Below are 26,601 nucleotides of genomic sequence, written 5' to 3'. Positions count from 1 at the left end.
TCTCAAGCAATCCTCCCACCTAGACCTCCCAAGTGTTGGGATTCCCGGTGGGAGCCACTGTGTGCAGCCTTGATCTGCTGTTTTAATTAAGGCATCTTTTCATTAGCTTAACTATGGAGACACTATTAACCAAGATTGAGAAAACACCCACAGCAGCCAAAAGAACATTGTCTGTGAGATGCACAATGAGAAAATACACCGAAACCCTAATGTAATAATGAGTTTTCCTGGGACAATAATAAATACATGCATGATAAAAATAACTTTACCCAAACAAACTTTAAATGCTTAAATTCAAGCCAGCATTGCTGAAAATAATTTTTTAAAAACAAAGGAACAAAACTCAAGGTCTAGGCCTACCCTACCACAGCTGGCTTGAGGTAGAGGTAGAATGCTTGTCTTCCCATTAGATCATCATGAATCACTTCAAAGTTCTTGCTGTCTTTTAATTACTTGGGATTACCCATTAACACAAATGTTCAAGACTCTGAGGAATGGAACACATAGAAATTAAAGACCTGAAGTCTCATAACGCCCTTTAGTCCTATCTTGAAAATCAAAACAGCTAACAGTAAAGAAGATAATCCCTTAAGGGCAATGGAAAAACCCTAACAAACTATCCATCCATAACCGCTAAAGAATTCGAAATTCTGGAGAAGACATGCTTATGAAATGGATCACTCAAGTGTGTCCAGAGTGCTTGCTCTGTCTTGCTAATCTAAAGGCATGCTGCAAGCCTGTAAACTTTAAACTACTAACTGTAATCCCATTTAAAGAGCTTTGTTTTCTTGGGCTCTTCTGCCATAATTCAAATAATTATGTCAAAATGTTCTCACATGTATAATGATATTAAAAAGGAGTCTATGAAGTCAATTAAGGATCCCCTTAGTAAAGAGGAAAAACATTCAAAATTGTAAAGAGTTCTTTGTGGCTAGGAGTTGAGGAATTTATTTAAGATGTATTTGATACTATGTAACTTTGTCAGAAATAATAATTTCTACTTATCTATATTTTAAAAGCTCTAGGAATATATAACAATAACACGATTTTTTGGTAATTATACATACAGGCAAATGTACTTAATGGGCACAAAATATTCAGGATTACATTGTAGGTCAGAAGTATATTAGTGATATTAATTCAAATATATCAAAATACATATTTTAGTGATGAAGACTTTATCAAAGTTTGGTTAAATATACTTCTATGTTGATGTTACTTAGTAATACTTTTTAGCCAACTATATTCAAATATTATAGTTTTATAAGAAAATACATAGTCTGATACATACCATTGCATGCTTATATTACAAACTACCAAAAATATCTCAAATTCTGAATTACTAACTTCAACAAAAGTATATTCTGGGAACATTGATTTTTCACTTAATGTACCAGAAAGGAAGGAGAAATGGAAACTTCCAAGGATGTGAATGTGCATTAAGTTTATAATTTTAGAACTTACTCAGGGATTCTTTCATATCCTGATGTGGGGTCACCATTGGTGTTCAGTTTTCATATTTAAATGGTATCAGATCTGTACACAGCTTGATCTCCTTTTTTAACAAAATTCCTATAGAATGTAGCAATATTAAAAAGGGGATTTTAAGTGAACCCCTACTTTGGGCCATAATTTTATGTCAGCCAGCAGGAGCCAAGAGAACATAACCAGGGTGGTGAGATATAGCTAGATAAGACTCTTTAAAGGCACAGGAGGTCACTTCTTCAACTACATTTGCCAAAACTCTTGGTTCAACAATCAGATAGGCCACCACTGTGGTAGTACAGGAGTCGACAGCCCTAAGTGCAGCTTTCTGGGCTACGGGTACCTTCTAGGATGCTCTAGAGCTTGAAACTGTTCACCCGAAAGACAGTAGAGGGAGGCTGGGTGAATACAATGTTCAGTGCACTGGATTTTCCTCATAACCCTCAGCCCCACACCTCCCGGCTCAGAGGGAGGGTTGCCTTGCCCATTTTACAAATCCTTGGCTACAGCTCTGACGATGATTCTGCAATGCAGATGGTTAAAAATAACCGCAGGCACCTCAGATGGGTTTGAAGAGTACATTTTGCTTTGTCCATGAAAAAATGCACCTCCACACATGTCTCTGTCCTGAGAGATTCTCAGGCAAATTATCGGCTCCCTCCAAGGCAGTCACCTGACTGTGAGTAAACTAGCAATTTGAAAACAATACATCTGCAGTGAGAAGTAGAACTCATCATATTAAATATCATTTTCCTAAATTCCTCATTTCAGTTCTGTTTAAAAGGCCTCTTACGATTCAAAGTTAAATTGTCAAAATAACACTCCAAAAGGAAAGCAGAGAAAGAAAGACAAGCATCCTCCAGTTTTATCTTTCAATCTTTTCGAAGCTCTATATTTACCGAATCACTCTTGTGAGAAGGGGGTTGCTTTGCAAAAAGCTTGCTTTGGAGAAATGCATTAAATCTTTCAAGCTATCAGGGCTATTTTTGTCTTTCTATATTAGACACACCCCAAGAAGTATGGCAGTCTGCTGACGTCTTCATCAGCCTCTCTCTTGCGTCTTTGTTATGGCAGCAGAGGGTGAAGCACGTTCTTCTGCACCCCTGACCAGCCCAAGCATCTTTTAAAGTTTCTAATTAAGTCATGGCCGCTTATGCCCTCAGATATTTGTCATTTGCAAGGGAAACCATGGGGCTGATATTTACCTAGGTATTTCATATATATTTTGAAATTTGAGTTTTTAATTAACACTTGAGATTAAAATAATTTTAACCCAGGCATCTCTCTAACTTGTGGAATGAATGCATGCTCTCCCTCCTTCTGGACTCAATGATAGCTAACTAGCCTGACTGGCTTAACATAACCTTTTCTCTCTCGTCTTTTACTCTTCTCTCTTTCAGAAACAGCTCAATATGTGACACAATCGTTCTCATTCTCATGGTTCCTATATTTTTGTAGTGATAGTTTCTATTGCACAATAAATACATATTGCAGGATTTGATGATGTTTGGCAAATGGCACACACACAAAAAGACGATACTGAGAGGCAAGGTCAGGGTAGTCTGTCTCCAAAGTTTTCACCATTTGAGTGCCCCCTTTTCTTCCCTCAAATAACCCAGCTTCTTCCAGTTCTTATATTTCCCCTCCACCCGCCCAGTGCCCTAGTCTTATCATTAAATGACTAAGTCACCCCTTTTGAGGGTGTTAATTGTTAAGTGATACCTCCTAGATGTAGTAACATTTTTTAAAAGGGCAGACTTGAGGAAGAAAAGAGAGGGACCTTCACACACACATTGTCATCTCCTCCAAACCTGTACAAGGAGTCAGTGATGACTTGGGAACCGCCTCTGAAAGTTTGCCAGTCATGGACAGAGTCCCTTTACATCCTCTACTTTGAAAGCTTTCCTACAAATGTCTTTGAACTTCCAAACAACCTAAAAGGCAGGTAAAGGATTATTATCACCAGCTTATCAAGGATGATGCTAAGTTCCAAGAGGTTAAATGAGTCCCCAAAGGTCACATAGCTGGTTGGTGTCAGCCTAGACGGCAGCAATCCTGGCACTGCAAGCTCTCAAAATAAATTATTTTTCCCACCACAGAGACGGTTCTCAAATTTCATCCCTGGAAACTGATGGCCGCATGACACTTTCCATGAATGTCCTCCTATCTCTAATTACCTGCCTTGTTCAATCCAAATGAGTTCTAGAATATAAAACCTAGCTTTTTCAGCTGTCTCTAATATACAGGAATATAATAAGGGTACTTTTGTTCTATCATATAATATTTCTATCAGTTGGTTAAATGATATTACATTGAGCTCAAGGTTGTACTAACCCTAGACTAAGAGGATACTTTAAAAATCTAAAAAGGAACAGGAAAAAAAAAGCACAAAAGAACCTAAAACTTACACTCCAGCCTCCCATTTGGGAAATACCCTTTCAAACTATTCTAAGGCTGAGTGTGGTGGCTCTCACCTGTAATCCCAACACTTTGGGAAGCTCAGACGAGAGGACCACTTGAGGCCAAGAGTTCAAGACCAGCCTGAACAACATAGGGAGACCCCCATCTCTACCAAAAATAAAAAATTGGCCAAGGATGGTGTGCACACCCACAGTCCTAGCTACTTGGGAGGCTAAGATGGGACGATCGCTTAAGTCCAAGAGGTCAAGGCTACAGTAAGCCATGATCATGCCACTGCACTCCAGCCTGGGTCACAGAATGAGACCCTGTCTCTAAATAAATAAGTAAGTACTCTATTTTAAACAATTTTGTTCTTAAACCACAGCTTCTGCTGTCATATTGGGAATCGTGGCTATCAGAGAAAGGAGATGAACATTGTGTGTTGGCAATGAGATCTTCCATGGAAGCATTTAGAAGAAATGTTATTAGGTTTGTCATGCTGGGAAGTTTTCCTACTGCTCTGTTACAGCATTAAAACCTGGAGGGCATCATTCATCACTCAGCATGAGATACATAAAACTACCCCCAGAGCACAGATCACCAAGTGTTCTTCCAAAGACCCTGTTTCAAACTAAAGGAGTGAAAAGTTTTCAAGTCATGTTTCTTAGCCAAAGCAGTCACCAGTGTTGCTTTTTGTGTAGGCTTCCAGTGTGCACACCTCTGCCAACACCACACAACCCTAGCAATGCCCTCCATTCTCAACGACAATCCACAGCTGCCCTCTGTCGCCAGGATAAAGTCCACATCCCGCAACCTAGTATACAACTCTTCATGGCACAGTCCAAGGACATCTTTCCAGCCCATGCCTGACACTTTTCTGTGTGTTTCACACAGATTCAAGTATCGCCTATTTCTCAAAAACACCCTAAACTTCCCTGCTGCTTTATCTGTTCAAATCGCTTCTTTCACCTGGAATGTTCTGTCCCTTTTCTATTTATCCAATTCCCACTCAGTGTCAAAGCCCAGCTCAAAAACTTGCTTTTGCAGTTTTTTTGCTAATGCAGCAAATTGTTCATGATAGGTGCTCAATAAATTTAGTCAGGTGAATAAACAGAGAAATCTCATGCATCCACTCCACAGTCTTATGAGGCAGGAAGGCACAGTAGAGTCTTCCTGGCAGACCTACCCAATGTCAGTCATGAATCAGTAGGATGTTAGCAAGAACACTAGAAATTTTGCAGTTTGCTTGTTGCAACTTGTCCATTTTCCCCCATCTATGACCCAGGGGCTTACACCTCTTGCTGTAGTTGAAGGTATAATGCATATGCCCTATACTAAGACATAAAGTTTTTGTCTTTTGAGTCACAAAGTTTTGAGGTATTAATAATACAAACTTTTTTCCTAGAAGATTGTTCTTCTTACAAGATTGCATGCTTTAGAGGTAGTTAAAAAAAGCAAATCCCAAATAAATAGTTGAGATCCCAAATGGAAAACAGATGCCCGTCCTATACAGAGATGGCCAGATTGTCCTTGATTCACAGAGCATATCCGGTGTGGCAGTGTTAGCGAACAAGTGAGCTTGCGGTTCCTCTGGTGTCCTCCTCCCTAACTAAGTGGGTGCCTGTGGAGTGTGACTGGAGAGCTGACCAAATGCAATCCACCCAGCAGGGTCACCAAGGCCACTGAAGTGTGAGTCTGCATTTCTCAAGTCAATGTAATAGAATCTGAGCCTTGCACAGTGGAGGGTGGGTCAGAAGGCTATCTGGTAGCCAAGGGCGCTGCTGGGGCTTTAGAAAGACAGCACAACGCTGTAATCGGACACCGTCCTGGGACATTCAGCCAGTTAATCATCTCAGTCACCCATATTTTATTCATAAACATGAGGAACGACATTTTCTTTGGCTGTTCGCTTTGCCCTTTGAAGTTATACCAACATTATACTGTCCCAATGTTTTCCTTTATGTCACATAAAATGCACTGGTATAGGTAAAGCATGTTGTCACCAGAGATGTCAACACCAACACTGGACTGGGACTAGCTGGTTACTATTGCTTGCAGAGCTAGCATGATGAGCATTTGTAGTTCAAGCACAAAGATGTCAGTCGTTCTTCAAACCTCATTTAGGTTGTAAGTCCACAGAGATGTGTGACAAAGAACTATGTAATCTGAGACCAGAGTAGACCAAACTACCAAACAGTCTTATTGTCATCTTAATTATTCATTTTATGTCAGTCCTAAAGGAGATTTAAAATGGTAGGACTGGCTGAGTGTGGTGGCTCTCACCTGTAAACCCAGCACTTTAGGAGGCTGAGATGGGTGTTTCATTTGAGAACAGGAGTTCAAGACCAGCCTGGCCCACATGGTGAAACTCAGTCTCTACTAAAAATACAAAAATTGGATGGGCATGGTGGCACGCACCTGTAATCCTAGCTACTGGGGAGGCTGAGGCATGAGAGTTGCTTGAACCTGGGAGGCAGAGGTTGCAGTGAGCCAAGATCACACCACTACACTCCAGCCTGGGGGAAAGAGTAAGACTCTGTCTTTAATTAATTAATTAATTAGGTGGTAGAATTATTTGTTTTATTTTTTAAATGGTAAAAATCAGCAGGAAATTCTTGGTAGCTAATCCATCAAACTTAATCACAAGGGGAGCCCAATCGCGATGCGAGTTCACCCTAACAGGATGAATATATTCTTTCCACAAGATCCCCATTTCTCTTTTTTTAACCCTAATTGTAAAGACATAAATGCAAAGACTTATCAGGAATATTTACAAATTACCTCTGGGCAAGGACTGTGTTTTACTCACTATTCTGCCATGGGCTCTAGCTCATCCCTTGACGCACGCACAGTAGGCTTTCCAGCAAAGTGATTAAGAGCCAGGGCTTGGAGCCAGACTTTCGAGTTTGCTCTCACTAGCTACTTGTTTAGTGAATCTCTCCAGCCCTCAGTTTCCTCATTTGTAAAGTGTAAATAATAATACCAATACCAACTCATCTAATTATTGTGATAACTGAATGAATCAATGCACAGGAGGTGCTTAGCTGGACCTTAGCATATAGTCAATAAATGTGAGCTGGTCATTGCACTCTCATGACTTTACCTACGATCCATTGTTAAGGGGGGGTTGATGGGTCCTAAGGAAATATGCCCTTAATTCATCTGTACTAAGGGAAAAAGAATATATATTAGATGATAGATAGATAGATAGATAGATAGATAGATAGATAGATAGATAGAGATAATTTTTTAATGTCCAACTCTCTAGATCAGTGATTCTCAAGGTATGATCTGGGGATATCTGGGGATTCCTAAGGACCCTCCAGAGAGTCCTGAAGGTCAAAAGTGTTTTCATAATAGCATAACATGTTATTTGCCTTTTTCATTCTCATTCTATCAAGCGTGTTCAGTGTAATTTTCCAGAGGCTACAAGATATGTGATGATATTATCACTTAGCAGTCAATGGAATGTGTGCTTATACATGCTTGTGTTTCAGACATTCCCCAGTTATACTTTTAAATACAGTAGAGAGTAACAGATATAATCCATATAAGCCAATCTCTTTGGGATATACAATAATTTTTAAGAGTTTAAATGGGGCTTGAGATCAAAAACTGTGAGAATCTCTGCTAGACTGTCTCAAGTCCCTAAGCTCCCATCTGAAAAGCTATAAGATAAAAATACCAAACTCATCTCTTAACTTTGAGACTCTGCCCCTAGAGCTAGGCCCCTGAAACTACTCTGCCTGGATCTTGTTGTGTGTTTCAGGCTGTCTGGGTCCGATTTTCCTGATGAGGAGTGGCTGTGGGATTATGAGAAGCATGGCCATCGGCATTCCATGATAAGAAGAGTCAAGCGGTTCCTGAGTGCCCACGAACACCCCTCCAGCCCCAGAAGAAGAAGCTATGGGAGGCAGACGAGTGACAGTTCCATGTTCTTACCCCGAGATGACCTCAGCCCAGCCAGGGATCTACTGGATGTGCCCTCAAGAAATCCCCACAGGACCTCACCCACCTGGAAGAAATCCTACTTCCCAGAAGGAAGCCCCACGCTGCACTCCAGCATAGGAGAGCTGTCCACCATCAGGGAGACCAGCCAGACAAGCACTTTACAGAGCCTGACCCCACAGTCCAGTGTGAGAACCTCCCCCATCAAAATGCCCACGGTGCCTGAGGTATTGGTCACAGCGGCCGAAGCACTAGGGTCCGCATCAGACGGCTACCACCATGACTCCGCTACATCCATCTTGAGCTCTGAGTTTACAGGGGTTGAGCCAAGCAAGACTGAGCAGCAGCAGGGCCCAGTGAGATCCATCCTGTCCCCTTTAGAGAAGGGGACACCTCCTAGAGGCCCCAGTCCCCAGACTGTTTCAGCCAGCACTGAGGGAAACATATTCAAGTGTGAAGGAGACCCTGGTGATACCTTTCTAAAAAGGTGGAGCCTTCCGGAATTCCTGGAGTCCAGCCACACCTCCCTGGGAAACCTAAGTCCAGACCCCACGAGCTCTCAGCCAGCTCTTTTAGTTGACACAGAAACATCCTCAGAGATCAGTGGGATCAACATTGTGGTGGGCTCTCGAGTCTCTCCTGATATGCTGTATTTAATGGAAAACCTGGACACCAAGGAAACAGATATCATAGAGCTGAACAACAAGGAAACTGAGGAACCACCCAAATGAGTGTCACAAAGTTCTAGGACCTGGTTCTAGCCTAGATTCTTATCTCCACAAAAGCAGCATTAATCCCAGGACATACCTGAAGGCTGGTCAACGTTTCTAAAACATGATCATACTGTATAAGCTACTGAGAACTCTGAAGGGCATTATGATCCTGACTTTTCAAGAACTGCAAAAAATCAAACACATTCGCGTCATCCATCACAACATGGCTTTCATCAGAAGTTACACAAACCGCAATGACTTAATCAAATAAGTCTTAACCAAATAAGGAATCTGGAAAATATACATGACTTATAAATTCATAGATTATTAGCTGTGAAAGAGTCTCATAGACCATAGTCCAATCCCCTAGACCTAAAGGTCCAGACACACAGGATTCTCTATTTCTCTTCTTTTTCTTTTTCTTTAGCCATAAAGAAAGGAGACAGATCAAAAAAAAAAAAAAAAGAAAGAAAGAAAGGAGATACATCACATAAATCACATAATGGCTGAAACACCCCCTCTTCCTTTTTTGTTTGAGGTTTTCTAACCTTCTCATTCCTACTCTCTATAACTATTATTATCATTATCATTTCCCAATTTTTAAGCTTTATCAGCACCAGAACATTTCATTCTCTTCAATTTCCTTTTCTACTTTTCTTTCTTTCCCCTTTTTTCTGTCATCCATTTTTTCTTTTCCCTTCTATCTGGTTGTGCTTCTTTTCTAGTGACTCTAATCTGTCCCATTTTTCAGGTTAGAATATTTCTTCTTGCCAAATCTGTTGCTTACATCTTGCCATGAATTTCAAAATATAAGACACTGGCAAAGCCTCCTACAGAATCATCAAAGTGTCAACAAAGCCAACCTGATACCCTTCCAGCCTCACTTCCCGTGGAAGGCATATAGGAGTGATGGTTCTCCCCATGCCCTTCCAGCCACTGCCATTTCTTTCTGCTTCCACTCTTTGGTCTTGGGCACTGAGAAAAAGGAAGCCAAGAGAATATGAAACTTACATAGCCAAATGCTATGGAACCAATGAATAAGATGGCTCGCACCTGTTTAACTCGAACTCTTATGCAAAAATCCCAATCATGTTGCAACATGGGACCAGTTACTGTGTCTATCAGGTCATTTGGGAATGAGATAGGATACTGGAGCTGGGTGGCTAATGGGGTACAGGGCTGCATAATGGGGATCAGATGTTGGCTAACTCCTCCCAGGGAGCTCACGGGACAGCTGTTTGTCATGGGCTCCCAAGTGCCTAGAGGGCCATGCCTTAGGATTGCTGCCCTTACCATTTGTCATATGATGACACTTAACTACATATGGCTTTAGAAATAAAAGAACCCTCATAACCACCATTTATTGAGTGCTCAAATATTCCAGGCAGCAGCGTGTAAAGTTCACAGATGATCTCACTAATCCTCATAGGAATCTTATGAGATTGATATACTGTTATTTCCAGTTTAAAGACAAGAGGAAACAGGCTTTAGAGAAGTAAGGTATTTGCCTAAAATCACACAGCCAAGAAGTGTTCACATTCAAACCCAGGTTTATCTGACTCAAGAGCCCACACTCTTAACCTCTATGCTTTCTCAGTGCCCTATGCTCCCTGTAAGGCCCTGAATCTGCCAGCAATTTGCCCAGCATTCTGGAGGATGCCGCAAGGGAGCCATGCCCAAATCACAAGTTCAGGCTAAATCTCTCCAGCCTCAAAAGCCCCCCGCTCAAGTCTACATGCATCTTTTATGCATTCATAAAGGAGGGCATTGCTCAGGCTTGGAGTACCAGCCATAGTCCTCTTCATTTTTCATGACAGAAGAAAGTTGGCAGGATACTCCTCCCCTTCCCCAACTCCTCCTGATACACAGTGTTAAAATTAGCATATTTTCAGGCCAGGTACGGTGGCTCACACCTGTAAACCCAGCACTTTGGGAGGCCGACGCAGGTGGATCACAAGGTCAGGAGTCCAAGACCAGCCTGACCAACATGGTGAAACCCCGTCTCTACTAAAAATACAAAAATTAGGCAGGTGTGGTGGTGTGCGCCTGTAATCCCAGCTACTCAGGAGGCTGAGGCAGGAGAATCACTTGAACCCGGGAGGCAGATTGTGCCATTGTACTCTAGCCTGGGAGACAGAGCGAGACTCAACAACAACAAAAATAGCACATTTTCACAAGACCTCATTATCTCCCTTACATGGCCCAGTGGCTTCATCTTTTGGCCTTGCCCATTCCAAGCACAGGCTCAACTTTCTTCTACATTAAATGTAATCTGAAAGCCAGAGAGTGCGGTGAGGCCAAGCTCTATTTGCTGCGTTCCCTCCCTGCTTTGTAGAGACAACTCTGCCCTGAAGCTGGGGTCTGCAGTTCAGTAAAGAAATGGGCCACTAACTTTTTCTCTATTTTCCAAGCATTTAGAGATGGCTGGCCCCCAGCAAAACAAAGGCTGTTATCTTCCCTTCCTTTATTGCCCTGACTACTTCACACCACTCCAGGCATCCGCTTTCAGCCTGGTTCAGCTAAGCCACGGAAAACATTTTAAATGGAATGGAGAAATGTAAAATTCGCCATTAAAGTAAAGATTTGCTTAAATCTTAAAGACACACCTCTTCTTTTTAGTGTTTCCCCTCAAACTTCCTTCCTCTCCAGGTAAATCGATTAAATTTTTGTTCCTTTTTTTTTTTTTTTTAAAGATAAGGTCTCACTATGTTGCCCAGGCTGGTCTCAAACTCCTGGCCTCAGGCAATTCTCTCTCCTCGGCCTCCCAAAGTGCTGGGATTACAGGTATGAGCCACCACACCCTGCCTGATTCCATTTTTAATCATTTTTTGAGATCTTATTGTCATAAAATCTACTCTGAGAATCTACTGAGCCCAGGTGGCCATGTGTTATAATGAAATTAGGAAAACCAGCATTTCCCTTTATGAACTTGAACAAGTCCCTGTTCTTCCGAATTTCTTATTCTCACCTATAACATGGGCTCTTTTCTGGCTCATTTCCCTGGGCTACTGTGAGGTGTCGTGAGAAAAGGCTGGGCACGCAGCAACACCATATGAATGGCAAGCATGGTGGGGATGAATGCTCCCATGGATTCACCATGAACCTCAGAAAAAGACCTTCTTCTCGTCCTCATGTAGTCACTTTGTCAGGATCCCCTTGTTCTCCAGGGTTCTAACCTCTTTCATTCAGGCAGCTTTTCTACTTTCTTCTTTTAGAGACCGTTCTGCTATGTTGCCCAAGTTGGTCTTGAACTCCTTAGATCAAGAGATCCACCTGTCTTAGCCTCGAGAAGCTGGGGCTGCCGACACGTGCCACTGTACCTGGCTCAGAAAGCTCTTCTTCTAAGACGCACACCATTAAGCTTCCTACTTATTAATCTAGTCATTTCTCTTTTCACTTTTTTTTTCTTTCATATGCTTTGGAGCTCCTCCTACATCCTCCTTCTCCGCAGCATTTTCTGTCATAGTTCTTCATACTCCACCATATCCCACACCTCCTCACCACGGCAGTGAGTTCCCCCTCTAACCCATTATGTGTCTCCATCTCCTCAATCAAAACATGCAGCTAGAGAAAAGCAGTTCCTTCTGTCTTCTCCACTATCAATCTAGAGGATTTACAACCTCTGGTTCAAAGTTAGAAGACCCTCCTGAGGGATCTAACCGCCCTAAACCTGGTCCTAGATCAGTTAATTAGAAAGAGTAACTACAACTGTAAAACCTCCTAAGAGAACACTGAAACCTAATTCCCCCTGCCCTCCCTCATCACAATCATTTACATGATCAACAACTAGCATTTTCTGATGTGCTGGGCTATTAACAGTAACAACCAAGGGCTTCCTCATTTCGTCTTGTTGAGCTGTGTCAGATAGGGCCTCAATACTTTTACACGTTTTTTGTTTTTTTTAGTTCTATGGACCTTAATTTTTAGGACACGCTTTTCCATTCATATGGCCACTGATTCAAAAGAACCAATTCAAGAATACCAGGATCGTTCTGTTTTTGAAAATCTTACAAAACCCAGAAAAAAGACTCTTATTCACTGGCAAAGCTTGAGAGACAGAACCCTAACAAACATTCACCTCTCTCGAAGCTCTCTCTTCATCACCTCCACCTGTGCAGCCAGCGCATACCCGGCCATGGCAAATGGAAAAGGAACCAATTTCCCTGTAAAATAGAGACCCAAAAACCACATGTGCCCAAATAATTAATTCAGTTTGGAGATTACATTTTTGTGTTTTGTTTTGTTTCTGCATTAATTCAGAAAGTGGGCTTAAACCTTCCTTTTGTCCCAGGTAGATTTGGCCAGGTGGTTACCTAGAATCATCTTCTCTGACCTTCTAATTTAAGACATTTGCCAGAAGCAGCAAAGGGAATGTTACAGCTTGTATCCTGAAAACAAATAAGAACGTTTCTAAAATGGGTTTTGCACAGAAGTGCCGTTGTGTTCCAGGTTCTTTGTCTTGGCCAGCGGCTCTCAGCCAGAGATGGCTTTGCACCCAGAAGATATTTGACGATGTCTGGAGATAATTTTAGTTGTCATGCTGGGGAATATTTCTGGCATCTAGTGAGTAGAGGCCAGAAATGCTGCTAAACATCCTACGATGCACAGGACAGACATCCACAACTATTTGGCCCAATATACCAAGTTTGAGAAACCTGATTTAGGCCAATAAGAAGGTAAAACTGAGACAACCCCCAAGGAGATTAGTGATGAGAGACGAGCTAGAGAAAGAAATAGAACTAGAAGAGAACAGATTAGCCCAGCAACAGGCTAAATTCCTATTCTGTGTACAAGCTGTGAAATAATTACCATTTCTCCCTTGATGCTAGAGGATCTGATATCTCAAATTCAGAAAAATCAAATTTGAACCCTGAGGTTCATGCTTAGATTCTTTGAATGGCTCCTACCACTAAGAGTAGCTAATGCCATTGCTGGCATGACTGCAATTACCCGAGATCATAGTTTATATAAAGAGGGACAGTAGATCGGGCACAGTGGCTCATGCCTGTAATCCCAGCACTTTGGGAGGCCAAGGCGGGCGGGTCACTTGAGGTCAGGAGTTTGAGACCAGCCTGGCTAACATGGCAAAATCCCATCTCTACTAAAAAAATACAAAGGGAGGTTGGGAGGGACAGAACTTCCCAAACAATAAGCTCTAACAGAATGCCTGACACTCAATAGTTGTTCAGTGTTTCATGAATAACTATGAATAAAAGTCCATCTGGTGACATCATCCAGGATTTCACCAATTCCCTGATGTTATTCTCCTGGAAGTCTGAGACAGAGGAATCTGAGTTTGCTTGGCTCGTGGGAAGGTGGTAAACTGACCCCATCCATTGTAACTGTTTTCTACTAAAAAGTCCTTTCTAAAATAAAAAGCCAAATTACATGTCTAGAAGATACAGTTTGTTCAGTCCTAAGAAAGACATATATAAAAGCTGAAGCTATAGATCAGTTGTCTTTCCACAGTTTAGCAGTTTATTGGCATAAGTTCTTAAATAATATTAGGAAGAATATATTATTATTATTGTTACTATTTGAGACAGACTTGCTCTGCTGCCCAGGCTGCAGTACAGTGGAATGATCTCAGTTCACTGCAACCTCCGCCTTTCAGGTTCAAGTGATTCCCATGCCTCAGCTTCCCAAGTAGCTGAGATTACAAGTGTGCGCCACCATGCCTGGCTAATTTTCATATTTTTTAAGGAAACTTCTTCTGAAAATTGTCTTTTCAACTTTTTTTTTTTTTTTTTGAGATGGAGTCTTGCTCTGTCGCCAGGCTGGAGTGCAGTGGCACAAACTCGGCTCACTGCAACCTCCGCCTCCTGGATTCGAGCAATTCTTCTGCCTCAGCCTCCTGAGTAGCTGGGACCACAGGCACGTGCCACCATGCCCGGCTATTTTTTGTATTTTTAGTAGAGACGGGGTTTCACCATGTTGGCCAGGATGGTCTCGATCTCTTGACCTCATGATCCCCCCACCTCGGCCTCCCAAAGTGCTGGGATTACAGGCATGAGTCTTTTCAACTTTTTTGCTTTTTTATCTAACAGAGTTTCTATACTTTTCTTGGTTTGTTTTCAGGAGTTTCTTCTTTGTCTAGACTAATAATAGGTCCTTGTTGGTTTCAGACATTGCAGTGGTCTTTTCTGATCTTCTGTGCATCTGTTAAAAGTGTACATGGTAGGCTGGGCGTGGTGGCTCACACCTGTAATCCCAGCACTTTGGGAGGCCAAGGCAGGTGGATCACGAGGTCAAGAGATCGAGACCATCCTGGCCAACATGGTGAAACCCCATCTCTACTAAAAATACAAAAAAATTAGCTGGGCGTGGTGGCACGTGCCTTTAGTCCCAGCTACTTGGGAGGCTGAGGCAGAAGAATTGCTTGAACCCGGGAGGCGAAGGTTGCAGTGAGCCCAGATTGCGCCACTGCACTCCAGCCTGGTGCCTGGTGACAGAGTGAGACTCTGTCTCAAAATAAAAAATAAAAAATAAAAAATAATTTTTTTAAAAAAGTGCCCATGGTATTTGTTGAATGAAAATCCTTAATTTAATATAATCAAATTCGTCAATTTTTTAGTTTTGTGCTTTTGAAGTTTTGAGTGAGAAATCCTTCCCCATTCTTTTTTCATGATATTCTCCTACATTTCTGTCCTATTTCCTTTACAGTGTTAAGTAGGGATAAGTTTCATCGTTTTTTCTCCATAGAGTGAGCCAATTATCCCCCCATCTACTAAATGAACTGTTCGTAAGTTCTACATATTTTTTGCAAATTAGATACACTGGTATGAAACAAACGGCATCTGAAAGAGGGAAGAGATCAGGTGACACGAATGGAAGAAAAGAAATAAAATAAAATAAAACTCCAGCTCCTCCCCACTAAATACAAACTTCCTTCCAAATGCATGCCCTCCCGTTACCTGATGACTGGTGACAATTCCCCTTTCAGTGTTTGGGGCATAGCCCTCATTTGCACAAAAGCCCACTAAAAATAGGCCAATTCTTTTATCAGACTAAACTGCAAGAGTAAAGCCTGCTACTTGAGGAGCTGTTGCTTAAGAAGAAACAGAGACGATAGTGCTGGATCCTTCAACACTCAGAAGAAGGCAGGATCAAATCCAGAGAGGTGGAGTCCACAATCAAACTCTATTTAGAGCCTGGATCAGCAAAGGTGGAGGCTTACACCAAATGGCTGGCATCGCTTGTTCTTACTGGCTGAGGTCTGCTCTGGGCCTACAGTCTCAGACTCAGTAAAGATGGGTGAATATTAAGTGTTTACTGCCCGCCTTGGCCCTGTCCTTAGAAATCAGCTGCCATGCCTGGATGGTTGCAGATGGGTTCAGAAGTCAATGAATCTCATCTTGTTTTTATTCCCCAAGGAACAAAACTTTCTGAAGGTGGCAGCATCTTCAATTCTAATTTTCCATTTTAAGTTTGTTATTAATCTGCGTGGTTACTGGACCCTACGGACTCCAAAGGAAAAGCACAAGATTAGAAAACACTTTCAAACAATCAGTCATTTTTTCCAAATAAAAATGGAATTCGATTACTTTCATAACTGAAGAATGTAGGAAGACTGGCAGATTTCTGTCACATTTACTCACCTCTCTTCAACACAGCTTTGCTCCCTCTGGCCCTGAGGCAGAGACTATGTGCCTCTGATCCTCCACAGGGAAAAAGGTTTAGCTGGTGAGGGGCCGGATGGGACAATGCCCTTCTCGTGGATAGAGTGGAAATGAGACAAGTGCCCACTTGTCTTAGGAGGCAGCCAGGCCCTTTCCACCGGGATGTAAGCTCCATTCACTGCCTTTTTCCACCAGTGCATCCCCAGTGATTAGAATAGTACCTGGCCCATATTAAAAAAAATAGGTACATAATTGTTTGAAGGAGATTAAAAAAATGAATAAATAAAACCAAATCAAATCTAGATCCAAAGCTAGGCGACCTGGAAATCTCAATCAAGTGGAACCACAAACTTAGCTGTGTGATCTCAATCAATTACTTAACAATCTGGACTTCATTTTGCTCATCTCTAAATGAATGTTTAGACTAAGTGATTTAAAATCCCTCTCAAATGCTGGTTCCAGTAACATCTCTGGAGATTCTGTACCTCAGGGAGGAGGAAAGAGACAGCTGTAATGAACATGAGAAAGCTGACCTAAATGGGGAAAGAAAACAGAAGTGAGGTCAGAAAAGGAAGAATTAACACCTATTTGGTACTTAGGATGTGCCTGGTGTTTTACATATGTCACTTCAACTGGTCCTCATGACAGCTACAAAGTCCTATTACCCATTCAGTAGGAAGAATAGAAAAGTTAAATAACTTGCTACAGGTTACATAACAGTTAAAATTTCAATCTAGGATTTGAACACAGGTCCCCTAGGCTCATTGCTGATTCTACTATTACACACCGCATCCGTAACAATTAACTAGATTAGGATAGAAAGTTATGTTTGCAGCACGCAACAGATTAGCAGTCAATCATCCATCACTGTAACCACTCAACCACTTCTGCAAACTTACCCCCTGAAGTCCATGAAGGAACCTTGGGAGACCAACATTTATTAGACCTATTAGGTGGCAGTAAGTACTGTTTGTACCTTATCACATTTAATTCTCTTAACAAGCTGTGAAGTATCTCTATGCCCATTTTATAGGCAAGGAAACTGGGGTTTGGGGAAATAAAATAGTGTACCCATGTCATAGAGCTGATAATTAGCAGAATTGGGTTTCAAAATCAGGCCTGCACCTAACATAAACCATGAAGCAAATATGTGACTTCTCTGAAGGATAGCCCAACCCTAGGGCTTATTTCTTTATTCAATACATTCCCCACGGCTGTGCCTGCTCCCCTCCTGATCCCTTGCTTCATTGGTAACAACTTAAACTCTTGGGTATAGCATGGATTGTACTTTGTCATTAGTCAAAGCTGGTTTGGGTGCCTGAAACACATCTGAGAATCCAGTGCAAGACCAGCAATTCCTTCTTCTTTGTACACAAGTGAGATTTTTAGATCCTGGGACCAGGCTTCAGAACACTGAAATTACGTCAAATTCAACCATGTGATTTCAACTCTGTGAGCTTGGCAAAGAAAAGAGAAGCACCTTTATGCATGTAGAAAGACAAGACCATTCTCACAGATGCCTCGGAATGAGTGGAAGATGGAGATATAAATCCCACTCCCTCAGCCTCCATGCCAGTGTGCTAAGAGTGATCCCAGTGGTTAAAGATACAACACTCAAATCTTTCAAATAACTGGGCTCCTAAACAGAAGCCAACGATCTCATCTGCTCTTCAACTGAAAAGCATTCTTCACTTTTTAGCATCCAGGCATGTGGAGTTCCTGAGAAAAGCACTTTATTAGTCCCCAGCATGTTACCTTCCTAGGAGATTTTAATGGTAATTTTCACTCTACCAGTGTTCTCCTGTGTGCTGACTTTAGGGCCCAACCCTCACATACGGTCAGTACTACTCACCCAAGGGTTTAAACTGGGGCATTCCAGAAGCACCAGTTTCCATGATGAAAACTAGAACCGTAGAAGCGCTTAAAGCAATTTTACTGAATCTAATTTCTGTCATTTGAGACTGAGTCTCACTCTGTCGCCAGGCCGCAGTGCAGTGGTGTGATCTTGGCTCACTGCAACCTCGGCCTCCCAGGTTTAAGTGATTCTCCTGCCTCAGCCCCCCAAGTAGCTGGGACTACAGGTGCCTGCCACCACGTCCGGCTAATTTTTGTATTTTTAGTAGAGACGGGGTTTCACCATGTTGGCCAGGATGGTCTCGATTTCTTGACCTTGTGATCTGTCTACCTTGGCCTCCCAAAGTGCTGGGATTACAGGTGTGAGCCACCGTGCCCAGCCTTGTCTTTTTTTTTCTTTTTTTAACATTAAGCAAAATAATGTTCACTAATAAGTTTCTTAACTTAGCAGTCTGAAACACAATTAGACATACAATTTTGGTCTGCAGTGGGAAACTAGTAGCTGGTAGTCTGAATCTGATTTTCAGATAGCTGTTTTTGGCCAGCAGGCTCCAATGTACTGCAGTCTCCACCACTCCCTATTGCCCTATACCAGGCCTGCTTCACTCATTTGTTGCCTGCCTGGCTCTCATAGGTATCTTGAGTTTGTACTTCTTTTTCTAAAGCATCACTAGCTCCATGGAGACTTCAGCCACTGTGAGTTCCGTAAATGTACTGAGGGAAAGAATAAGCAAATGCAGAAGTTAAAGTTCTCAGATCATCTTTCTGCTCACTTCTATAAACTTCCAGCAGCCCCATGCTATGCTCAGACATGTTAAACCTGCATGGTTTTCTCTTGTTGACCTGCCTCTCTGGGTGAAATACACAGTCATAATATTCGCCCTGGCTGGACGACAGTGTAAATCATCCGAGATGCAGGGACTCTCGGCACCAACCACCCCTGCTTGACCAGGCCCCGTTGGCAGCAGGCCTTGCAGAAATGTCAGATCCCAGACAACTCAGGAACAGCATGTCATTGCCATGTCATTCCCACTCGAGAAACTCGAGCCTCTTCATTCAGGTTTGTATAGCCACAGCTGCTGTTCACGGTACCTGGCAGGCTGGTTGGCTCTTGCCATAGGTGGGGCAGCCAGGAGCCCTCCTACTATTTCCATCCTTCAACCTTATGAGCCATCAGTCACTCCCATGTCAGCTCCACAGCAATGGACATGGAGCGCTGAGCAACAGAGGGCACTCCACAGACAGAGGAGATGAAAGGATATGAAATGTTTTTTTTTGGTGGGGTACAGGGGTTTGAGATGGAGTCTCATCTGTTACCCAGGCTGGTGTTCAGTGGCATGATCTCATCTCACTGTAACCTCTGCCTCCTGGGCTCAAGTGATTCTTGTGCCTCAGCCTTCTGAGTAGCTGGGATTACAAGCATGCCCTACCACGCCCAGCTAATTTTTGTATTTTTAGTAGAGATGGAGTTTTACCATGTTGGACAGGCCACTCCTGGCCTCAAGTGATCCACCCACCTTGGCCTCCCAAAGTGCTGGGATTACAGGCGTGCGCCACTGTGCCCAGCCTAGGATATGGAATGTCTTAAAGCTGGTTTTACTCTCCTAGGGAAAAAGGCAAGCCAGGAAGTGGAGGAAGAAGAAACAGCTAAGCCAGAGTTGGTAAATCCTGCTGATGGGAGAGATGGCTAAGGACAAGATCAAGCCCCCTCACTGCAGACGACATAAACTTCTAAACATTGTAAGTGACCAGGAGTTGATAAAAGACTGAATGTCAGGCAAAACATCAAACACGAGAGGCAAGAATACGCTCATGTTCTTGAGTTCTGTCCCTGATGGGACTGGCTTTGTGTTTAGCCAACATGAAGTTTAGAGTCACTTTCCTCTGAATATTTCAAGGGATGCTCAGAGAGGAGCACTGAGGTGTTTCAAACCAAAGAGCAGAAAGCCAGCATCAGGGTAGAAATGACCCTGCCCTTCAATTGTCCCACCAAGGTCAATGGGGTCTGGCCCCCCAGCCACGAGTGCAGTTCTCTGCAGCTGCCTCACCTCCCAGACCCAAGGCTAAGGGAGTTGGTGTTTCTCCCACACGCAGTTTTTGCAAATCCCACTCTGTTGTTGCCCCACTGAAACATCCCACGTCATTACCCCACTGAAACAGTGTAGGGTGGGGCACAGTGGCTCACACCTGTAATCCCAACATTAAGAAGCCAAGGCAAGAAGAGTGCTGGAGGCCAGGAGTTTGAGACCCACCTGGGCAACATAGTAAGACCCCATCTTTACAAAAAAAACTTAAAACTTAGCCAGGCATGGTGGCATGTGCCCATAGTCCCAGCTACTCAGAAGGCTAAGGCAAGAGGATGGCTTGAGCCTAGGAGGTCAAGGCGGCAGTGAGCTATGATCATGCCACTGTGCTCCAGCCAAGGTGACAAAGTGAGACTGTCTCCAAAATAAAACAAAATAAAACAAAAACATGCAGCAAAAATCAGATATAAATATGTCTCCTAGGATCCAGAGCTGTCCAGAGTTGATGGTGACATCTGAAACTGATATGCTTAATCCCCTCCCTCAGGGCCTTCTAGAGCCTAAAAGAGCAGATATAGGGTGGCGTGGGCATCACTGCCACCTGCATCCACAACACCTGCCAGCTGAGTACCAGCCACGCACCTTTCCTATGTACTTTTTAGCAGACAATGCATACTTCCCATCCTCTGCGGTCCATGATATACCAGGGGAGTAAGTTCTTCTTGTTTTTTGTGTGTTTGTTTGTTTTTCCTAAAGATGGATCTTGCTATGTTTCCCAGGCTGGCCTTGAACTCCTGGACTCAAGCAATCCTCCCACCTCAGCCTCTTGAGTAGCTAGGACTACTGGTACATGCCACTCTGCCTGGTTTATGAGCTCTGAGCTCTGATTTTACTTTACATTCCACCTATAAAACCAAATTTCAAACATGGCCTGATCAACCTTTGTGAAAAAGAGAGGTCTTTGAACATAAAGGTAAGGATATGAGCTTTGGGCGAGGTGTGGTGGCTCACGCCTGTAATCCCAACACTTTGTGAGGCCACGGTGGGCAGATCACCTGAGATCAGGAGTTCAAGAGCTGACTGGCCAACATGGCAAAACTCCATCTTTATTAAAAATACGAAAAAAAAAGTTAGCTGGGTGTGGTGGCAGGCACCTGCTACTTGGGAAGCTGAGGCAGAAGAATCACTTGAACCCAGGAGGCAGAGGTTGCGGTGAGCCGAGACCATGCCACTGCACTCCAGCCTGGGTGACAGAGTAAGACTCTGTCTCCAAAAAAAAAAAAAAAAGATGAGTTTTGGACTCAGATTTCATGGGTTCAAATCTTAGATAGATCATTTTTGGTGACAAATCACTTAACCTTTCTGTGATTCGGTTTCCTCACAGATAAAATGGAGATAATAGTAATACTTATTTTTGTGGGTATTAATAAACTCATACTGCTTGCCATATAGCATACACGATATATGCTTGCTGTCATGTGTATATCATATTATTAAATAGTATGGTGGTTAAGAGCTGAGGCACTGCTTAGTCGGGCTCAAACACTCACTAGCGTAAGACTTTGGGAAAGTTACCCTACACCCCTTAGCCTCAATTTCATCAATTACAAAATGGTGTTAATGCCAGAACCTTCCTCATCAGGTTGTTTGAAAAATTAAATTGTGAAGATAAAGCAATTAATACAGGGTCTGATGCAAAGTTATGACTCAATAATTATTAAGTATTTTTAATATTAGTTAATAAAATGGGCCACACTTTGGAGCAAAAGATTTCGGAATTTTTTTTCCTCCCCTTCCCACTCCTCAGATTTGAGAATTTTTAAGGTTTCTTCCCTGAAAGTATATAAATGACTATTTTGCAAAGTCAAATATCTATGGACATTATTTCTTAAATCTCCTGCCTTGGACCGATTTGATAAAAACAGCATGTAACAAACTCCACGTGGCGGAAGCAAAGGCCAAGAGAGGAACACCTGCGAGGGTTTCTCCATGCTGCCTCCAGGTGGCAGTACTTAGCACAGAGGGCGTCAAAAAGCCTAGATGACAGCCTCCACTTCAATCCATCTGAAACCAAGGGTGGAAGCTATGTTCATCCCTGAGAGTCACTGGAGGTTCTCAGATGCACTTGACATTGCCTCTAGGGAAGGCGACTTGGGACACGGATGGACAGGGTTGGGGAGATCAGGGCTGCCCCTAACATATGCAGAGCCCCTGTGTATGTAAATAATTTGAGTCATTCCAAATCAACATGTTCACACACACACACACACACACACACACACACACTCTGCACCAGACCCAGGAGTGACCCATGCATCAGTCAGGTTCTTCCTGGAACCAGAACCTGCAGGATAACCCTATACACCTTGTCCAGGTGGCATTGCCAGCCCTGCCAGTCCCAGGCAACCAGGGAGAGACTTGAACATGAGAAACTTTAGAGGAAGATGCTTCAAAGCACAGACGGGCTTCTGGGTGGGAATAGCCTTTCTTAGGGGCAGGGGTCCTGTATCCCTGGGTCTAAGATAATACGGGATTGGGACTATGGACAGCCCAAGCACACACACTTGAATTATTTCTTTAAGCTCTTGTTAATGTTTAAAATCCCTTCTAAATGAATCGCCTACCAAAGACAGAATCCAAGAAATTGGCAGCTGAGGGTCTTATCAGGAGGGGAAAATGAAGCAGCAAAGATGACTGTGTCCTCTGAGATCTGGAAAGTGACACAACAGTCCCCTCCAAGGTGTGCGCGTCACCTGGGGACATTACTCAGGTTGAGGAGGTGGATCAGCAGCAAGGGACAGAGACAAAGCCACATTCACAGAAGTCTAACACAATGACCTGGGCAGAGATGGGGAGCTTCAGCCTTCATGCACACCTTAGGGACCCTCAGGTCTAGCTGATTCTCTCTTCAAATCACTGGGGAATGTGGAATGGAGAGCTTCTTCGTTCACAGGACATCAAGGAATAGACCTCAGAGGCTGCTGATACCCACTGGCTCCACGCTGTTTGGAGTAAATGCATTCACAGTAGGTTTCCATTGTCACTGACCTGCCAGTCTTAGAACCTTGAGATGAGAAGGAAATTTTTGTGTCACCTGGTTCAGTGCCTTGTTGTGTGATAGAATTCTCTCTACAGTCACGCTGCCAAGATTCATCCAGCTAGAATTCCTTTAGTGAAAGACAATTCACCCTTCCTAAGACAACATACTGCGTGCTGGGACATCACACTCTTTAGAGGCCTTCTCCATGTTGAGCAAAAAGCTGTCCCCCAACAGCCAGATCCAACTGGTTCTCATTCTGCCTCTGGGCCCACGCCTAAGTCCATCCTCCTGCACACTCAGGACCTGCCCCAAACATCTGAAGACTATGATGCTTCTATACATGCCCCCAGCACACACACACACACATACACACACAAACACCATGCACACTTTGTTTCTTGAGACCAAACCTTGCCAAACAAAGAATCGAATTGTTCTTTACTTCTGATGATCTTAGTCCTACCACTGTACTGATCTGTCTCTACTGGTGGTGTCATAAATGGTCCTATTCAAATGTGTACCCAGAAGCAAGCACAATACTCCCCATATTTGGTGGGGGGGTTGGTTTTTTTTTGAGGTGGAGTCTCTGCCACCCAGCTGGAGTGCAATGGTACAATCTCAGCTCACTGCAATTTCCACCTTCCAGGTTCAAGCAATTCTCCTGCCTCAGCCTCCCCAGTAGTTAGGATTACAGACACGCACCACTATACTCGGCTAATTTTTGTATTTTTAGTAGAGATGGGGTTTAACGTTGTTGACCAGGCCGGTCTCAAACTTCTGACCTCAGGTGATCCACCTACCTCGGCCTCCCAAAGTGCTGGGATTATAGGCACGAGCCATGGAGCCCCATGGAATTATATTTTTTTAACCAGTGCACAGTAGAGCAGCAAAATCAGCCTCCATGTTAGGAGCACGCAGCTTCTATTCCTGTGGCCCATGATGCCAGGGGTCACGCCTGTTCCGTGGGCTGCTGTACCTCCCAGAGGCTAGACCATTGTCTGGCACCACATGGACACTCACGAAGTATTTGTTTAATATACACGAATGATATCTTGAAAGCGTAAGTTCATTTTTTGTTTTACCTTTTTGTAGTAGCAGTTACTGATTCTTGTTGCCAACAGTCAGGAGGAATTTTGGGATTCCATATCTGACAGACTCTGCAGTCTGGGCTACTGGCTACCTATAGCAAAGTCTACTAATTATCTCCCGGTATCCATTCTAGGGATCGCAAGGGACTACATTTGTGCAATAGAATGTGAGCAAAATGTAACAGGTGCAATTTGCAGATCATCCTGGAAGGAGAAGCTGCAGCGCTCCCTTTCCACACTCCTGCTGTCTGGGAGACGGGCGACTGGAGAGATCTTGGAAGCCATGTGTTGAGGGTGACAGCGCCACCCCCCTACCCTGGACCTGTTTCTTGACTTGTGTGACACTGAATTTGGGGGGATCTCTTTGTTACAGCATTTCAGCTGGAACCCTAACTATACAACAACACGTCCTGGAATTTTATCTCAAGAACTCTTCATAGCATCAGCCCTCTCTCCCATATTACCCTTTAGTAATATTCCAGAACCCATTACTGCCAATACCATGATCACAAGGTCTCTGAGCAACAATGACAATTCCAAGGACTAACCTTAGACTTACTGTTGTCAATCAACATGTGACACTCTTAACCAGGTGCAGTGGCTCACACCTGGAATCCCAGCATATTGAGAGGCCAATGTGGGCAGATCATTTGAGGTCAGGAGTTCAAGACCAGCCTGGCCAACACAGTGAAACCCCATCTCTACTGAAAATACAAAAATTAGCTGGGTGTGGTGGTGCACGCCCGTAATCCCAGATACTCAGGAGGCTGAGGCACAAGAATTGCTTGAACCTGGGAGGCGGTTACAGTGAGCCAAGATCACACCACTGCACTCCAGCCTGGGTAACAGAGTGAAACTACTTTCTCTCAAAAATCAAAAAAAAAAAAAAAATCTACAATCTAAAAGCTCCAAGGCAAAAATATCTGGACAATAGTTGAAAAATACAAAAATAGAATTTAATTAAAATATTGAAAGTGTTATTATAAGATGAAATCATCAAATAAAGACAAAGATCCCAACTTATTTTCTCATCAAGGTCACTACCAGAGACAGCTTTGCCTTTGATCCTGTTTTTCTTTGATCGATCTATGGCGCATCTACTAGTCTCACAGCAACCGTGCAGTGTCGGTCATTATTATTCACCGATGAAGAGTCTGAGGGTCAGGAAGGTTCACATCATTTCCTCAAAGCCACACAGCTTTCAGGCAGCAGAACAAGCATTCAAGCCTGCCAGTCTCCAGGCGGCAAGTTTCTGTTACCACCCCAACAAGTAAGACTCTGCCGGTAACAAATAGAACAGGGAGAGAACAGGACTGTGCTTTTTCCTCCTTGAGCTGAGTCTCCTCACTGAGGCTCTGGACGTGCCTTTTCAGTGGGTGTTGGCAGGCACCAAGACAGAAGCTGCTAAATTCGGAGAGGTCAGCAGTGAGGGAAGTGTCTGAATCTGCAGTGGTGTGGCAACCATTAAGACAAAAATTCAATTTGCCCTTGAATTTTCACACTCAGGGAAAATATGCATGTGCACATACACACACATCAAAAGAACGTTTGCCAAAGATTCGGGGTAGTAGGCCAGACGTAAGCTGTGATCAGAATCACAGAGGGCAGTGACAGCCTCCACGCTGAAGGCCAGGAGCATGCGACAGTCGTGGATGATGGAGACAACAGAGCAGGTACCTGGAGTGCCACAGAGACCCCGAGAGGGGCCCAGAGCCGCTGACAGCAACAGACGCAGCCCCGCCTGTGCCCACATCCCCTTACCTTGCTTTCGTATCCTCGAATACGCTATATTCAAAGCACTCTCCAGCCAATGGGGCAAACTATATTAAAGGATGTATCACAGCAAATTGCAGACAGAGTGAACTTTCAAAGCCTCAGGGCTCATTGTTTCTTTCAGCATTTTAAAAAATCTTTCAAAAAGACCAAAAGCAAAGCCCAAATTCCTCAATATGGCTCACAAAGCCCCCCAGCTCTGGCCCCTGATCCCCTTCTACCCCACATTTCTCACCACTCCCCTCCTCCTGCTCCCAACCGTCCCCCAGCCTCACTTTATACTGGCCTTTTCCAGCCTATCCACCCTTATTTCAGCTCTGCCAATGGCCTCCTATCTCTTCCAACCAAAACGTTTGTTTTTCTCCTGAGTGAAACCACCCAGCCCAAAAATGCCCTCCATCTGGTTGACTCCTACACATCCTTAAGGGGGTGGCTCTGATGTCACTTCATCTAGAAAGCTTTCCCATGCCTTCCAGGCCAGGGCAAGCTACAGAATTCCATATCTTCTGTCTCCCATATCACAGCACGTATTCCCTATTGGACGGAAGTTCTGTGATGGCACCAAATAAGATGGGACATCTCAATCAGTGCCCAACACACAGTAGGACCTTAATAAACACTTGTTGAATTTGTCTTTCTGAGACCATTCATGAGCTC

The 26,601-nt window shown here is 43.4% G+C and overlaps 1 protein-coding gene across 12 annotated transcripts in view; it reads left to right on the top strand.

The window, feature by feature from the left end:
* Positions 1-9,905, top strand: part of BEST3 (bestrophin 3) — a 42,947-nt gene extending 33,042 nt beyond the window's left edge. For all 12 annotated transcript variants that reach the window (XM_032295402.1, XM_032295396.1, XM_032295407.1 and 9 more), the window contains one exon: positions 7,655-9,905. In XM_032295402.1, coding sequence (XP_032151293.1) covers positions 7,655-8,564 — 910 coding nt within the window. In that variant the 3' untranslated portion in view covers positions 8,565-9,905. The remainder of the gene's footprint in view (positions 1-7,654) is intronic.
* The last annotated feature ends 16,696 nt before the right edge of the window (positions 9,906-26,601 follow it).

This window comes from Sapajus apella, unplaced genomic scaffold, assembly GCF_009761245.1.
Source record: "Sapajus apella isolate SASKATOON/1434 unplaced genomic scaffold, GSC_monkey_1.0 scaffold2, whole genome shotgun sequence".
Lineage (NCBI taxonomy): Eukaryota > Metazoa > Chordata > Mammalia > Primates > Cebidae > Sapajus > Sapajus apella.
The sequence above is the reverse complement of the archived record's forward strand: the minus strand, read 5'-3'. Positions and strand labels throughout refer to the sequence as shown.